Source organism: Pleuronectes platessa, chromosome 1 (genome assembly GCF_947347685.1).
Source record: "Pleuronectes platessa chromosome 1, fPlePla1.1, whole genome shotgun sequence".
Taxonomy (NCBI): Eukaryota; Metazoa; Chordata; class Actinopteri; order Pleuronectiformes; family Pleuronectidae; genus Pleuronectes; species Pleuronectes platessa.
The window spans coordinates 26,965,524-26,983,124 of NC_070626.1; the positions used below are offsets into that span (position 1 = coordinate 26,965,524).

General features: G+C 40.3%; 1 protein-coding gene across 1 annotated transcript; it reads right to left on the reverse strand.

Moving 5' to 3' along the window:
- Positions 1-1,214: 1,214 nt before the first annotated feature.
- On the reverse strand, positions 1,215-9,157 carry paqr5b (progestin and adipoQ receptor family member Vb). The gene is made up of 8 exons (XM_053419677.1): positions 9,010-9,157; positions 7,989-8,116; positions 5,405-5,610; positions 5,027-5,153; positions 4,586-4,630; positions 3,816-3,912; positions 3,000-3,144; positions 1,215-2,064 (listed from the first exon to the last, which is right to left on the reverse strand). Exons 1-8 carry the CDS (start codon positions 9,061-9,063, stop codon positions 1,784-1,786), a joined length of 1,083 nt encoding a protein of 360 aa, XP_053275652.1. The 5' UTR covers positions 9,064-9,157; the 3' UTR covers positions 1,215-1,783.
- Between the last annotated feature and the right edge of the window lie 8,444 nt (positions 9,158-17,601).

Here is a 17,601-nt window from a genome sequence, read left to right on the forward strand (position 1 = left end):
TTCTATTTGTCAAAAACCGAATTAGGCCACAGCTTCTCCGCTCCGTCATTTGTTTATTTTCTATTATGAGCATTTGACATATGTATACATTCTCCCAATATTCAATAAACAACTAACTGTCGGGTAACATCTGCTTAAAACTATAATGGTTCATTATTTTAATTAAGATATTCCTAATTATTCCTCTAAACAATTCATTTGGGTCATGGATTTTTTTAATAGATTTATATTTTCAAAAGGACCTGATGGACCTTGCCGAGGACATCGAGCAGAGAATTTGTAAAGATCTAAGAAAAGCTATTTTATTATCTTGAATGGAATTTACTTGAGAATTTAATTTTTCCATTTCGTCTTACTTGTTCCAAGCATCTTAATATTAGCTGATTCCGCCTCAACTTTATTATTGAACCTCAGAAGACGTGATATCTGAAAAACTGTGAACATTCCAGCTCTGTTAATATACTTTTAAAGATATTAACTTTCTTCCGTCCAGTGCCTCAGTGAGTGTGTCCGTGCTGCGAGGCACCATGATGCTACAGTCACCACATTCTCACCTTCCTGATGGGGGTCCCCGCCAACATCCTGGCATTCTACACCTTCTACCGCAAGGTGCGCCGCAAGAACAACCCAATAGACATCCTCCTCTTCCATTAAAAAAATTATAATGATTACATATCATATTCATATAATGATATTAAATATATTGAATTATTTAATCGTAAACCTCACCAATTATTCATCTTTTGATTGAATCTGAACTACACATATTGTCACTTTGTCTTTTCCAAATGTTTTGCAACAGTTTTCATATCATTAGGGCCAAAGCAGTTAACAGTGCAAGGGCCCTAGAGTATCTCCAAGCAATATTAATTTTCTGTAATTTGAAGCATTTCCGAGGGGCCTTAACATGCTTGAAATCTCACAAAACTTTGCACAATTGTCCAGTCTGGTATGAAATTACACATTATATGGGTTATCATGAAGGAGGGTAGTGAAATGGCTTGATTTTGACCCCTACTGTTTAAATTAGCCCTAGAATTATGACATTCTATCAAAGCAAATCTGCCAACATTTTAAAGGAACCTCTTGTGGCGTTCCTCAAATAAAACATTCACGAGAAATTCTGATCAGTTCATTAATGAGTCCAACTGAACCTCATCAACAACAACTGTGTGTTGGGCAGGAGACTCCTCTTTAGAATCAACATGAGTCAGTTTGGTTTAAAGTTTATTTGAAAAACACCATAATAAATATAATTTGTACTAAAATACTTTCAACGTTTGTAAAGGAACAACGTGAGAATGTTCTTCTTGTTCTTTCTTCTGTTTAACAGTTCTTACATAATTAGTAACAAAACTTAAAATGTTGTTACTTTACAGGCAACTCAAAGCAAAAAATACATCTTCTCCTATCATGACTGCCTCATTTGTCCTGACATGTTTCTGTCACACTTCCTTATACCACAAGCACAAGCGCTATAAATCATCTTTGTGTCAAGTTTCCTGAGTAACACATATCATGGTAACAATCATTTTTGTCAAATAAATTACATACGTGTGCAACTGATGCCTTTAGTTTCAGTTTACTCTCAACATGATGTCTTACAGTCAAACATCCCGATAGGTCTATTGCAGAGTGGAATCCTTAATCAACCTAAACATTCAGCTCCTCTTGGTTCTGGAGTCGACCTCACAGAGTTTTTAAATCACCCACAATGCACTCTTTCCACATGTGTCTCGTGAGTAGCTGGGATCCCAGAGCGATGGCTCACGAAGCGGCAGGTTTAGCTGCAGGCGCAGTCCTTGTGCGGGCCTCTATTTAGACTTTTACCATATTTCTCTGCTTGGCAGACGGGTGCAGTGATGAGCGGGAGACTGTAGAGGCCGATGATAATCAAGTTCAGAAGCACACAAAGCACCGCCACACCCAGTGAGTTGGATAACGTGATGGGGATGGAGTGATCGAGGAGCCAAGGCCGCCGTGCCTCCATGTCCTGTTCCACGGCCTTCATCTGGAAGTGGGTGCCGAGGATACCGCACACGTGGAAGAGTTGATGGCTGTGACCTGCAAAGACAGGAGTCGAGTCGTGTTTGAGAACAGAGACGTCACAGTGAGAAGAAGGAAGCTCAGAGTAAATAATTCATATTGCAGCTGAAAGAATGCAAACACAGAGAGCTGGTTATCTATTAGCAGTGTTCTACAACGTTTAACTTTTATCTTTCTAACTCCAGTCTTCGAAAAAATCTTTGAATTGACTTGAACTGTTCAAAGATCTGACTTGTTTGATTTGTCATAAAAAAGTGGGAGAAATAGAAATTGGTCAGAGTTGTAAAAATCGACTTCTTTCTCATGCAAACCTTTTGATCACAAAACTCCACCAATGTTACAGGTAAACAAAGATTCACATCAGTTTAAAGTTTAAATGTCGCATTTCATTCAAAGTGAGCTTCAGGATTTTGTCACATTTCATCAATCTTTGACTTTCCCTGATTTTTCTCAGTTTTTTGCTGAAATGGTTTTGAAAACCTCTCATACCTTCGTTTTGTGCTCTATCATTTTATATTGTGCGAAATCATTTTGTTCAATAATTGACCTTTTTTTTTTATTTGATTGATATAGGTTGTAAATTTGCGAGATGCTTGTTGGAGAGGGCTTAATCAACAGTATGGAATCACTAAAAACACTTAAAATGCTTCACAATGCTGAGCTGAGGTTGAGAAATTATCTCTATGAGTGAAAACAAGCCTGGTACAAAGGTAGATATACTTTTTGGCCACCTGGAAGCAGTAGAGATGTGGATATGGAACTTGTTGCCAAAAAGTTATTTACATGGTATTATTTATATGTTGATAATCTACCTCACCTGGATCTATGACCTCACACCGAAATATTTAGCTTGCACTTGGTTTTCTTTTTTTTGTGTGTATCTTTTGTGTTTTCCTGTGGGTTTCTCTGTGCAGACACACAAACATATGTCAACATTAACTACTCAGTCATACCTATGTAGTCGAAGCTGCCCGGTGCCAGGCGCTCAGGTAAATGTGTGGCAAACAGGAAGCCTGTGAGGAAGGCCAGGGTGATGTGGTGGCAGTGGAGGAAGTTGGTGTCGTTGTCCGTGCATCCGTCTCCCTCACACAGGAACACCTGTGAACGCAGCACACACACATTTAACAGAGTGAAGCCACAAAACAGGGTTTTCACTCCACTGGTCAAAACTACTGGAAGGATTTCCATTATACTTGAGGGGTATTGGCTGGGAAAGAACCCATCACATTTTGGTGCGGATCCAATTCAGGAATTTCGTTGAATCAGTTTTTAATATTGTGAGATGGTGAACAATTTGCACTGATTTCCCAGGGAAGAATCAATGGATGTTGATGTAAAATAAAACATTTAGCGGAATCTATTTAATAATGAAAATTTGATGCAGCTTGATGGAATCTAACAGGACAGTTAGGCCTTGTCAGAGGTGCAGAGTTATTTTGTGTACGTCCAGAAATTAAACTTGCTGCCACTGTCTGAGTCAAGTGTGTGGTTCACTTTAGATAATTACACGTATTAACTGTCCACCGCATCTCACGTAACAGTGTAACATTTGTTGTTGAAAACCACATGTTGAATAAATATTAGTCAGATGTAGTGCATGTGTGAGCTTGAAGCACCTGAGCCAACACTCTGGATCTGTGTTAAAAATCCTATTCAGAAGGAAACGTGCAGCGTTCACTAAGTACTACATATCCAGGTAAGTCACTATATTCTTTCCCACTTGTCTTGTGAGGACACAGGATGAGTGAAGAGCACAGACGTGGCCGTACCCTGTAGAGCAGAGGAATGTTGACGAACAGGCAGGGGTAGGCGAAGGCAACCACACGAAGAATTTTGCTGAACCTTGGACGCCGAAACTCTGGGAATCTGAAATAAAAAAACTAAAATGTTAGTAATGAGAAATAAAGCCTGCACACACTCATGAAATAATCCTCAGGGTGAAACTATATTATATCTGTAGAGGGAGCTGTGTAGAAACAGGCAATGGTAATGCCCCATATACAGGAATTCTTTAATTCAGTACCAGAATATACAAATATAGTGATAAAGTGTACATTTAAAATGTTATGTCATCTTGAACCAGCTTTATGTACAGCAGACCTGTGCTGAGTGGTTAGAAGGATGAGGGATAAATAAGTAAAAATAAACATTTACAACAAAAATTTAAATCAAAGAAATTTAAATAATTCAATAATTAAAGATTGAATAATTTTTTAATATTCCATGTGGTAGATTATGTAAACGTCTTTTTCTGAGCACACGTTAACCTTTTGTCTAACCTGCCTGGCTGGAGCTACTGTACAATCGGGGTTAATCACTGTTTAGGGTTGGTCACTATAGTCACGGTGAGGCCACACCCATTGTTAATAATAATAGTCTATTGCTCAATTGTGCTTTTGAAAATCCCCGTCAATAATGTCTGAGGAATGAACACATGCAAAGAATTCAAAAGACTCAATCACACACATTGTAGTGACAACAACCACCAGGGTTCATTTCAAGCACAAGACACAGGCAGAGCAGGCACATTGGTCTTTACCTCTTTATGGTGTCATGATTATACTGGAGAAATGGTAAACCAAGCCTTGGCAGGGGGGAGAGAGAAAGAAGAACAAGCAACAACATTAATCAAGTGCTTGAAGAAGAAAAACAGTGGCAACAACGTGTTACATGCAAGAGGAACAGAACTGATTTGTAAAGACAGGCGTGAACAAAAAATTCCAATGGTAAAGTTACCCTCCATTATTTTCTATTTCTACAAAAAGAGCAGTGTGTGATCTGAGTCTGGATTAGGGAATTATAATCGTGATTTGTGATCGGTGATGTAAAAATACTTTATCGGTTTTTCGAAAGATCAACAGGAATCAGCAGAAAATGAAATGCACAAGAACATATGAATGAACGCATGCATGATGGGATCACAGTGCTACGACAGGAAACGGTGCTAACATTAGCTAGCGTTAGAATTTCGTCACCATACCTGGAGTAGCAGGCCAGGCCGGTGCAGAAGAGCGTGTTGAGCACAGCGATGGGGAGGTAGCACTGATGGAAGAGGCCGTTCACCCACTTGTCCGGGAAAACATACGCTGAGTAGATGGTCGCTGAACCTGCAGCAGCAGCAGAACACCAGTTAAACTTTGCTCCAAGCTATAGAGCGAAACAGTCAAACAGGACCTAAGTGTCCACTGGGACATGTTATTGGCCCCTAATTGATCAAATCTGCCACTATAGTCCCTGATAATAAGTTGTTAAGTTACTGACGACAGTTCAGTATCAACAGCTCAGTGCACGATGACCATTAAAGGCCATTTCACACTGAGTTCTCGTCAGACACTGTCACTGAATCACGTGGGCTCACCCAGGCTGTAGAAGCTGAGGGCAGCGTAGTCGAAGTAGAAGCAGATGTGGCGAGCCCGAGCCGACATGCTGCTGAAGGTGTGAGCACAGCTGGACGCCAGCGGATAGATGCAGCAGGAGATCAGGAAGATGACCAGAGGCCAAGTGAAGGAGTCCTGCCACGCCGTCTGCATCAGGACCACCGTCACCAGTTTCCACAGGAAATACCTGCCAGAAGAATTAAGTGTGTAAAATTAATAATTATGGCACATTGCACAATTCCACCCGTATCTTTGGCAGGTTCGCTGGAATATTTGTCCGAGATAATAAAGGAGGAGCTGGACTTGATTGTTCATCATACACCGCGTGTGGGTGTAAGAACAGTGTAAACAGACTTTTCCCTCCAGACTTCAGCTCCGACTGAGGAACAGTTACATCGAGTTACTTCCTGTAACTTTTCAATTTTACATTTCAGTTTGTTGAAGGATCAAACAAGTGTTCCTTTCACAAATGATCACTTAGACTCGCAGATTGACTGGTTAGGTTTGCATGCAGGTCAAAGGTCAAAGTTAATATGACCTCATATTAGTCTGGATAAATAAATGTTTGCGTACGGAAACTGCACCGGTTGGCAGAGGCTTACAACCACAGGGAAGTATTTGTGTTTTTTTTACACGTGGAGAGGGCCGTGCTGTATTTCCACCTAGACTCTATATGCTACGCTAAGCTAACTTCCTCTTATCTCTTATGCCATCTGAAAATGTGACACTCAGCCATGCTGTGAATGATCTATCACACCAACCAAAACAAACTGGTTTAAAAATTTAAGACATTTCTTGCCTGAGAGTTCGAAGGTAAACACAGAGGGAACGTTTCATAACGAGCAAAGCAACAAAAGATCAGAAATGTAGAAACCTCCTGTTTCTTCTCCAGCAGACTTCAACGTTAAACAACCACTTCATTATATTTGTTTAAAACCTGTTGGTCATGTGTCAATGTTTGAAAAACCAAGATGTTTTTTATGCACAAGAAGCGTAGGAGCCTGTAGTTTGCCTTGTGTATCACAGCCACTGCTTCCACGGCTCAGTGCACCTCATTAACAAATCAACGTTATTTGTGCTTTTCCTCGTCACTGAGCACTTAACTAATTGTGGCACCTCATATGAAAACCTTGAGCACGGATCTGCTCATTAGCGTCTGGCCTGCAGGTCCATGGTCCCCTGACACAAACATCCATGGTCCCTTGTTACGTATATATATATAAATATATGTATATGCATCACACACACACACAAACACACGCAAACACACACACACACACACACACACACACACACACTTTCTCTGTGGACTACACGGTCAAAACAACTACATCTCGACAGGCAGGAAGTGCAGCATTGCTGGCTGGTGAAGGAACCTCTGTAGAAACACACATACAAATGAGTAACGCTGTGTTTGTCAAACACTGAAGTCTGGAGGAACCTGAGCAGCCACAGTGTTGCCTCCATGGTGTTAAAATGAACATATGCTGATGTACAGTAGATGGCTGTGGGGCGTATTCCTCATTCTCATCCTCCTTCTGTCTCCCACCTTGCATTTATCACTCTTTGGCTTTCATTTCCTCTTCCTCGTCTCCACAGCTCGTCTGCACCTCACCTCACCGACTCCCTTTACTCAGTAGATGCTGAGAAATAAGGCAACGAGCTGCTGCGTCTGTTTGAGCTACTTGTGTATGTTTGATAATTTATTCTCTTCATGTCAGGACATTTTCCGGACCTTTACATATGAAAAAACGCAGCCTGAGATTTTTCCGGGTCAGAGGAAATTGTCTGTAACACTCAGGTGAGGGGTGAATCCCGGGTAGAGCAGCAGGCGGCTGGTCATGACGTATTGATTCTGCTGCAGGTGTCACGTGTTGTTTTCTTTAAAGCACATCAACACTCTTGTTGTCTTTCCAAGTTTGACATCTTTGACAACATCTTCTACGTGTACGACTCCTCTCTCATCCAGAGATATTTGTATTGTCTTTTTTTTGTCTTTGTTTTGTGTCCGTCGTGTGTTGTAAACTAAACTATCAACAAGTCCCACACTCGCTGTGAATTTTCACATTTTAATGAAATTGTTTTTTTTGCAGAATGTCTATAAGATTAAGATTAAGATTAAGATTATAAATTCCGTTTGACTTTGAGCTCATCCGGGTGTAAGTTCTTCTTTGTGTGATGGAGAAAGAACGCAGGGAGTGGCTGGCTCATGGTGTTCAGAGAGAAGAACACGTGACTTCTCTGATATGTAAGATATGTTCTGAAACATGTAATATTGTAAAGATGATGGAGCGATATAAAATAAATTTAGATTTGTGTCTGAATGTTACATCCTTTACAAGCAGTGCACGATTCCTCTTCCACTGCCTGACTGTTGTGAAAGTCAGGAGTTTACCACTGGTGAGAATTTGGAAATAGTTTGATGTGACATGTCTTCAAGTTACAAACTATTCTGCATTAGTGACTAAGACTCTACTTGTTGCATCTCGAGAATAAATAAATCGACCTAAAACATGTTTCTGAATCTATTATGTTGATAGTTGTGACGCTTTGCAGGAAACTTACCATGTGGGTAGAAAGTGTGTCCAGATGTTGAGCGTCTCATTGGTCAGCTGGAAGAGGCTCAGGACGCAGTCAGTGGCCGAGCTGCGGGGGTGTCGGTACCCAGAGATGATGCTGTCCTCATGGAAAACCTCAAAAAAAAGAAATACCTCAGTTAGTCTGGAGTTAGTTCGATAACTTTTAGAAACTTTTTTCCCCTTTTAGGTTTGATGCAGCAATGAGAAATGTATATTAAACTAAGGATTAAATTATACAGAAGACAGGAGGAGGAAAGTATCAGTGAAACAAGAGTTGCTTGTTTAATTGTAAAAGCTTAAATATCCCAGTTTAAAACCGACGATGTCACACAGCTTGATGGTGAGATTTTGTTATTTTTCTTAAAAATGAAGCTTTCACCTTGTTATGCTTCTTAAAAAAGTTTCCTATTCAATAATTAATTAATAATTAATAAAAAATCGTTTTATATTTGAACTGCTCACTGCTCATGTTCATACAAAACTTCCAGATTAAAGATCCAAGGCACAAAAGGCTTATCGTCACACCGGTTATACAGGTGTCACGGTGGAAAACACTTTAGCAGACGAAACTCTGTAGTAACACAAATAATAATAATAAAGATAAAAATAAGAACAAATGTATTTGTAATAATAACAAATATACATTTCTATCTGCGTTGAGTATTTATACAGATTATTTAATTGCATTATTTATTAATTAGCCTGATCGTCTGAAGGTCTGGAAGGTGACGGACCCGAGACAGTGATTTCAGTGTTAAGAAGTTAAAACGAACAGGAGGCTGTGATTTAAGAGTTTTTCCCTTCATGACTCTAAACGAGCAGATTTTTTTCCAAAGCAAGTTGATGCTCGACAGAAACATTGATTTCATCTCACATCAGAAGTGGATCCTTCTCACCCACACACGTGTCTTCTACCACACAGGTGGTTAATGTGGACTGTGTGGTGCCTGCAGCTCAGTGTGAAGCGTCCTACCTGTCCAGTAGAGATACAGTGAAGAGCAACTTACTTTTGGTACTTGGTTGATGGTGAAGACTCGTGGTAATCTAATGAGGCTGAACATGATTGTGTGGCTGCTGCTGCTGCTGCTGCTGCTGAGGTGTGAGAGTCGAGCTGATCTGAGGGCGCGCCACCGGCTTTACAGGGTTGTGTGTTGCCATGCCGTCCTCCAGGTTCCTCCCCCTCCATCCCCTCCTTCTTCGAACCCAGCGAGAATATCCAGTATACCTGAGAGCTGAGCCACACCTCCGCCTCCTCCTCGTGCTCCTGCTGTGTCTCTGTGGAGGTGTGTGTGTGCACACAGACACACACACGCACACACACACACACACACACACACACACACACACACACACACACACACACACACACACACACACACACACACACACACACACACACACACACACACATACACACACAGCATCGTGTCTCCATGACTTCAGATGACATTACAGTGATTCCCTGGAGACTTTATCTAACCTTAACCATGTTAACTAATTGCCTAACTCTAAACCTTAACCTTAACCTTAACCTTAACCTTAACCTAAAGCTAAACATAACCTCAAAACATGACATCATCTTAAAATTGAATGATTCATGTTATGGGGACTTTTTGTATCCGTAAGGAAGAGAAGTCCCCATAACATGATACAGAGATATAGGTCCCCACAACATGATTAACACCCGGACACACACACACACACACACACACACACACAGGTTTGTTTACCTATCTATACTAGGACTTGCAACACATCCAGAAATGGTGTTTTGCCTTAATAGGACTTTAAGCTTTAGTCCCCATGATCTACTGGGACTGACAAAGTCAGTGTGTAACGTCTTTACGTCTATATTCAGTCTTTTAACAAAAGAATACAACTGTTGTTTCATAACAAAAGTCTTGTGTTTGTAATTGTGTTCACGTCTTGTCACCAAGTGATGACAGACGGGCCTGTGGAGCCGGTTTCAGGGAAAGACCTCAGCTCAGCTCAGCACAACTTATCAACAAGTGCATTCTGAGTCTCAGCCGCGCCTGATAAGGCTGCATGACTCCGTGAATGGAGGGTGTGAATTGCTCTCTCACAAAAGTCAACAGAGTTCCTCACGTGCCACTTTTCTCGCTCGTCTTCTTGTTGAACTCACATGTCACCATCTGCCCTCAGACCGACGGCAGCGTCACACCCAGCGGAGACGGCCGAGTTTATCTTGTTCAAACTCTGGAGCAACGAAGGCAAACACGTCTCACTGCCAGAATTAGGAAATACAAAGAAGGAAATGTATTTTACATGTTACACAGGAGAAGATTCCTGAGCTCTTCTGGATGACTTAAATCTAAGGTAATCAGTAACATCCAATAAAAGTCATTCTGGCTTAAGTTCAAATGATGTTAATGCTTCAACTCGAAGGTTTGATGGAAAACCCAAATGACTTAAATACCTAATCCTGAGGCTTCTGTTCACATTCCTTTAACCTCTGAGATTGAGTTGTGTCAAAGCTTTTCTTTCCGTGATGCACCAGGTTGAGTTGTATTCTGCAGCCACAGCAGCTCATTGTAATGAACCCCCACACACACACACACACACACACACACACACGACGCGCTGCAGCCGAGCATCATGGGATCTCACTCTGCTTCCTCTCAGGGGAGCAGAGCCGCGGAGCAACAACAATAATAAACCAGCCGCAGATGCATGTTTGTTTTGTTTGTGCAGTCAGTTAAAGTGGAGTTAATATGTGAGTCATCAAGACTTTTTAATGGAAACAGTGTAAACAAAGTCAAGTGCTGAGGTGGAGTTCAAGTTACAACCACAAAGTTCAATGTTGTACAGAGAGAGAGAGAGAGAGAGAGAGAGAGAGAGAGAGAGAGAGAGAGAGAGAGAGAGAGAGAGAGAAACCACAGGCGACTGCTGAATGGGGAGAAACAGATAATATTAATAATAACAATACTACTACTACTGCTACTACTATTACTACTACTACTACTACTACTACTACTACTACTAATAATAATAATAATAATAATAATAATAATGTCTTTATTTTTAGAGTACTTCTCAAAGCCAAGTTAGAAGGTGCTTACACACCAGTAAGAATGAATAAAAAATAACATAAAAACTAATAAAAAATAGTCATAAAAGAATAAATAAAAGAATGCAATCATCTTAATAAAACTAGAATAAGGTCAAATCAGGGAATGAAATATGATACAAATTTGTGTGAATATTTGATTCAAGGGAAGTTGCTGACTCATCCGGCCACATTTCCTCAGATGAACAGATCGACGCAGCTTCTTAGTTTGAAGTTAAGTTTAATTTAAACCTGTTTTCGTGTGTTTTCTTTGACGTGTGATTGAGAGCCGGTGTTTCATTGTCCACGGGCAGCAGAAGGCTTCAGGACTGTGGGCTCACAGCTGGGTGTGGCTGGGTGGGGTCGGGTGAGAGCTGTGTGCTTTCCCACACCAAAACCTGACTGGCACACTTCAGCTCACGCTTACGATTGACAAAACAACAAGTGGGCCAACGGGATTATAATCGGTGGAGGTGTATGAAAACAAATGTTACACAACATGTGGCTGAACCGGAGTAGAGATCAGAAATACTTGAATGATCCCATAGGGCGATTGGAAGGAAAGGTTTGTTCTTGTCTCTGTCTTTTAAAATCTAAATTCATCACAGCTTCTCCATCACACGTCTGACTGCAACTCATTACAAACATATTCCCTCTATTTAGTAAAAATTAGAGGTGTGGAGTGTTTATATCCACTAAGTTTCAACGGTCCCCTTACAAAACCAAGTTTACATTTACGTGATCCCGATTTTTATTTGGATCAGCTCCATACTGATCAATTATCAGTCCTCTAAACATGGACGATTTAATTTCAAGAAGGTTCAGGAATTATTCTCTGAGAAATCGAGGAAAATTTTTAAAAAAGTGAAAGAAAATACAATTATACATTGAGAAAATAGTCATTGTCCCCTAGAAGGTTTGATTCCAGCTTGTGTTTCTTCTCTGTACAATCTTTCTGTCCTCAATAAAATACTAATTATAAAAAAAAGAATGGACACCTTGTGCACATTTAGCTGAATATGATGTAAAAAATATGTAATTATTTGTGATCCAGCAGCCAATGATATTGGTGCTGACACTTGTACCATCCAGTCTGTCCACAGGGTGTCAGTGTTTCCAAACAGAAGCTGGGATTCAGGTTCATTATGAAGATTCACGATCAGAATCAGAATCAGAATCAGAATTATTTTATTTGCCAAGTATATTTACACATACAGGAAATTGTCTTGGAGTGGTTGATGCATTTGTACATAAAACAACAAACGGACATTAAAACAACAATATACACAGTAAGATGAGGAGAAAAGCCACTGAAAGGTTCAGTCTTAATGAAATGTATTATAATACAACACTAAGATCTCCAGACTTTGGCCTGAGATTCAATAGATTTTATTCTAACGTGTGTTTTATTGAACGCATCAGTCAGCATAGACCTCACAGCTCCATGTTGTGGAAACATCTCAGGGAATTAAAGGGCATCACTGCAGGTTCTTCATGAAGCTGCAGAGACGCTCGCTTCATATCGACTGTTAATGACAAAAAAATAACAAGTTTGCTTCGGGCCAAACTCTCAGCTCCTCTTCCTCTCTCTTCGTCTCCCAGAGCAGATGAGCCTCCTGTGGAAAACACTTGGTGTTTGTGTGGAATCAGCACAACGACCGAGCAGCTCCTCACATCAAACATTCAGTCAGTGTCGCTGAGGCAAATGTTGTTTTCTTTAAGAGGAGAGAACTTTGTTTTTGTTTACTGCCGTCGACCAAAAGAGCCGCAAGTCTTACGATGAATTATTTTCTAATCTAACGTGGGCTGTGATTTAATTTGCATGGACGCCGACGTGGAAAACAACTTGTACTTGTAATATCTTAGTTTCTACTTTAACTGGTGAATATTACTTAGCAGATTTAAAAACACTGAGTTTACAAAACCACAGCTAGAGATTAAATCATCTAAGAGTTTATAAAGTAGTTTTAGTTTATCCACAAAATGCTTCTTGAAGTTTGCATGTTCCCGCCATTTCTCATTCCTCATCAATATTTTTGACCTGGATTGAACGTGTCAATAAAAGTAATGAGGAGATGTATAAATATATAGTCCATAGTCCATGGACTGAATCCTAAATCCCATATATATATATTATAGGGACTTCCGCATTGGCTTCACTTTCCAGACCTGGATTCCATTGGATCCATTTGTATACACAGCCTCTGGATGTTCCAAATAAAGTGCTCAGTGAGATAATGTAACTATAAACAAGAAAAATAATATTTCTGATGTTAACACGATAATTATCTTATTTTTTCATTATTTTCCTTGAATTACTCCATAGTTTAATAATTTCATTTTTTTTTACATGGACACATATGAGGTAGTAACAGTAATGATTATAATAAATAATAAAGTTATTCATTTTATTGTATTTTTCTTGAATTAATCATCGAACAATGTATTTTTTTATTTACATGAACTAGTAACACTGATATAATATTAATAGTAATAATGTAACCGTGTTGACAGATGGTTGTTCGACTGCTCGGCAGCTGCTCACAGAGTCGCAGGCTCCCTGGTGTTTTGGTGGATGAGATGAAGTTTGTGTCTCCAAATGTGTGCGACTGATAAATTATTAATAATCGTTCGACTCCAGGCGCCTGTTTTTTCTCTGTGGGATTTCAGACTTTGGTTCAGCTCCCTCCTCCAACCACAGGCTCGTTTTCTCCCCAGCACATCTCTCATTCTCCCTCTTTACTCCCCCCCCCCAGTGCCGCTGTCTCCTCATCGTTTCTCCTCCAGAACCATCATCACCATCTCAGACTCGGCTGGAGATTGTTCTGCTGAAGACTTTCATCCTTCCCGTCTCGAAAAAGTAAAGAACTGTGTCAGCTGCTCATGAATGAACAAAACACAACCGATACCAGGTTTGGGAAAAGAGACGGTGGATTTATTTTTCATTTGAGCCTAACGACCATTTCTCTGGTTTTCATTTAGCAGAGAGGAGGAGATCGAGCTGAATATGAAAACAGAACAAATGAAGTCTGAAAAGGATTTGGCCGAGAACTAGGAGAAAGACTATTTAATAGTTAATAAAAGCATCAAAGAAGACGACTGCTTAATAACATGGACGAACTGAAGCCACTTCTTGTTGATCGCCCCCTGGTGCAGGGCTGGAGAACAGATCAGGTTGTACTTCGCTTCTGGAATCCGTCCAAATACCACAAGTGTAAAATGGACAATTTGTCTTGCACCCAGCGGCCAAAAGCCATTAATCGTCTGGCGAGTGAAAACATGTATTTTTCAAAGTTTCAAAAGAGCCAGACTCGCTGTTTCCCCTTCGCTTCCCTGTTGTGCTCAGCAAACCCAGGCGGCTGCTGGCTGAAGCCTTTGGTGTATATTTAATGGAAGGATATGAAGGAGGTATTGATTTCCTCATCTCTACCTCACTGCCAGAGAGCAAGAAAGAAGAAAAAAAATCATATCCCCCCAAACTTGAGATTAAAACCTGGGGAGAAATTAACTCGTCAAGGTTAAAGGATCAGAAACTTCGGGATCCTTCCGGGACCTGAACTGTCTAACTGCACTTTTAAAGTTCCATTTCTTTCCGGATGCTTCCAGATCCACTTTCTCCTCTGAGAGCCGCAGACGCCCAACACACAAACAAACAAACCCGACAACGCCGGGTTCATCTTTGTGTTAATCTCATCAAGCGGGCAAATGTATTGACGGGATGAAGGCTGCGGCCTCCAGACGCCAGATTACCCAGGATCCCCTGTAATGTCATCACGGCCAGCGGAGGAGGCAGGAGAGGCCGACGTGGAGGCGGCTGAGAGTCGCAGTTTATTGGGTTTACGTCGGATTAATTAGACGACTGGGAGACAGACCCGCCGTCGGGGGGGACGCTAATATCATTAACGTCGGATGAAGAGGAGGAATGAGATGCGTGGGCTGGAGTGTGGAGCTGTGAGGGAGAAATGCCAGAAGGTAATGAAAGATGCAGGCGGGCGGCAGGAGAGCGTCTTTCTCAGGTATCAGAACAGCCTGATTAGGATTAAATATTAATCACTATTGTCTTTCTGCTCGGCAAGTTTCTCAGCGAGGTCGTTGAGCGAGGACAAAGTGTTCCTCCTCCGACAGACGAGAGCAGATCAACTGAATGTTCTTAACATCCGATGAATCAAAGAACCGGGATCTGAACGAGAGCTTCAGGATTATGTGACTGTGTTAATGTCCTCACCTATGATGGTCATACTTAAAGTGTACTCATCCTGTGCACACATCAAATTATAAATATGTTTTTTATGCAAGTTAGTTCTTTCACACCACAGCAAATTCCTTGTATGTGTAAACTTACTTGGCAATGAACCCTAATACAGATTAAAACAATCAGCCAGGAACTGGTTAGAAGCAACAGACCGTAGATAAAGACATGTCAGCTCTCAAAAAGTGAAGCCAGAGCGTCTCCATTGCCCCCTGGTGGCTGGCTACAAAAAAGCACACAAACTCTGCCTCCTCCCCTTTAGGGGACGGGACATAGACTAAACTAAGACGTTCTCTCAAAAAGAGCTTCTGTCGTTAGATAGTTCTCATCATTTTGTCCAAGTGGAAATCTTTCTGAATTTTTTTGCTATTTGAAGCTAAAAAAAACAACTCCTGATTCTTCAAACCATCCATCAAGAGGACGTCGTTAAAGCAGCTCCATCAGCCAATGAGAGCAGACGCTGGCTCCAGATGTCTTCAGAGCAATAGTATATATGCAGGTTAATTCCAGGATAGAGGATGAAAGGACATGTGTCGTCCATCTCTATTTACAGTCTACGATTATAACAAAACCTTTTCTATAGAATCTGAAGTTAAGAACTCGTCAGTCTGAGACAGTTTGAATATGTCGTCCACAATGAATAACAAAGGTTTTGATGTTCGAGCCACAGACCCGAGAAGAAGAAAACATCCGATTGCCGTCTTCACGTGACTTTGTCCGACCAGCAGCTCAAATCATAGAATTTAATCAACTTTTGACATTTAATTAAAAAAAAGCGGGAAAACTTCAAAGCTGAGTAGCAGATCAATAATTGATTCTCTAATTATCTTCAGATGAATATTCTATTGATCGACAACTCAACTGAATGTATCAATGGAAAGATGTGAACAGTCACACGAGTCTCATAAAGGTTCATAGTATGATCATCTTCAAAACACTGAAAGACACAGAACTTTAAGAAAAATGCTTTTATTTTTTACACCTTTTAAAAAGCAACTTTTATAGCACAAAGATTTACTCTGTATATAAACACTTCTCTTCCTGTGGCTAAAAAACGGTAGCTTTTGCACATTGTGCTTAGATTGCAAAGTCTATACAACTGCTCTGGGTCTCCTGTGGTGTAACGACCCCAGTAAACATTTTATTGCATAAATCACATGTGACCCCAGCGATCATATGTTGACGTCTTTACTAATGGATAGTGGAAAGACAGGAAATAAGATACCACTGAGAACGAGGAAAAGGAATTTCTCATCTCCATTATACAGTGAACAATCATAGCAGCTTTCTTAATGAAGGCGATGCACATTGTCCTAAACAAAATAAAAATAAAGTGATTATACACGGCAGTTGTGCTTTTGTCTAGAAAAAAAATCGGATGCCAATGATATCAACAAATAAACAAACACACTTAGAAATAAAATGTAAAAATGAGCAAAAGCTTTCAAGGATCATTTGCAGCTCTTGGTTCACGTCCCTTTTAAAAAGTAGCTGACTAAATGCTAATCTCTAGTTTCACACAGCCCCCGTTTACCATGAGCGCGTTTTACAAGCGAGTTGTTTTTGCGATAATCTATTTAACCTACATTTGATCAAACGAGCATGTCTCAGAAGGCAGTGTCTCGCTCCACGACTTCTCCGAGGAGACGCGTCATTAAATACTGAGTGGAAATGAGTTTGCACAGAAATATACAAATTCAAATGTACTTAATTCAATGACTTTGGTATAACCAAAACAGAGGAAACATCAGTTCCTGATAGTTTCCCTTTAAGCAAAGAAGAATCAATAATGCAAGTGTTCATGGGAAGTAGAAAAAACCGCCACCACGAAATGAACAAAATCAAAAAATGCAGATTATGAAAATGTGCACATATACGTGTCCTGTCTGGGATAAAACTTGAACTGTGAGCTTTATGAACTGAGCATTCATATCACTGTTTGCATCCACAATATAAACCTCTAGTAGTATCAGGGCCACTGTGAGAATAAAATGCGTTTCCATACAAAATAAAACGAATTAGGATTTAAAAGACATATTCAGGTTCATAATTTTGAATTTGTGTTATTACTTGAAAAAGTTTAAATGCTGTAATGTTCTCAAACTGCTGCAGCTCCTCCTTTCAGCCTCTGTCAGAAACACTTGATTTGAGCTCCCGTCTCTTTAAGGCCCCTCCCCCCCTCTCGATAAAGACTTTGGGCTTTTTAACTTTGCAGAACTTTTACATTCCCAGCAACCATAAAACACACAAGAGGAAAGAGAAACTGAAAAAAAGCATAATGTG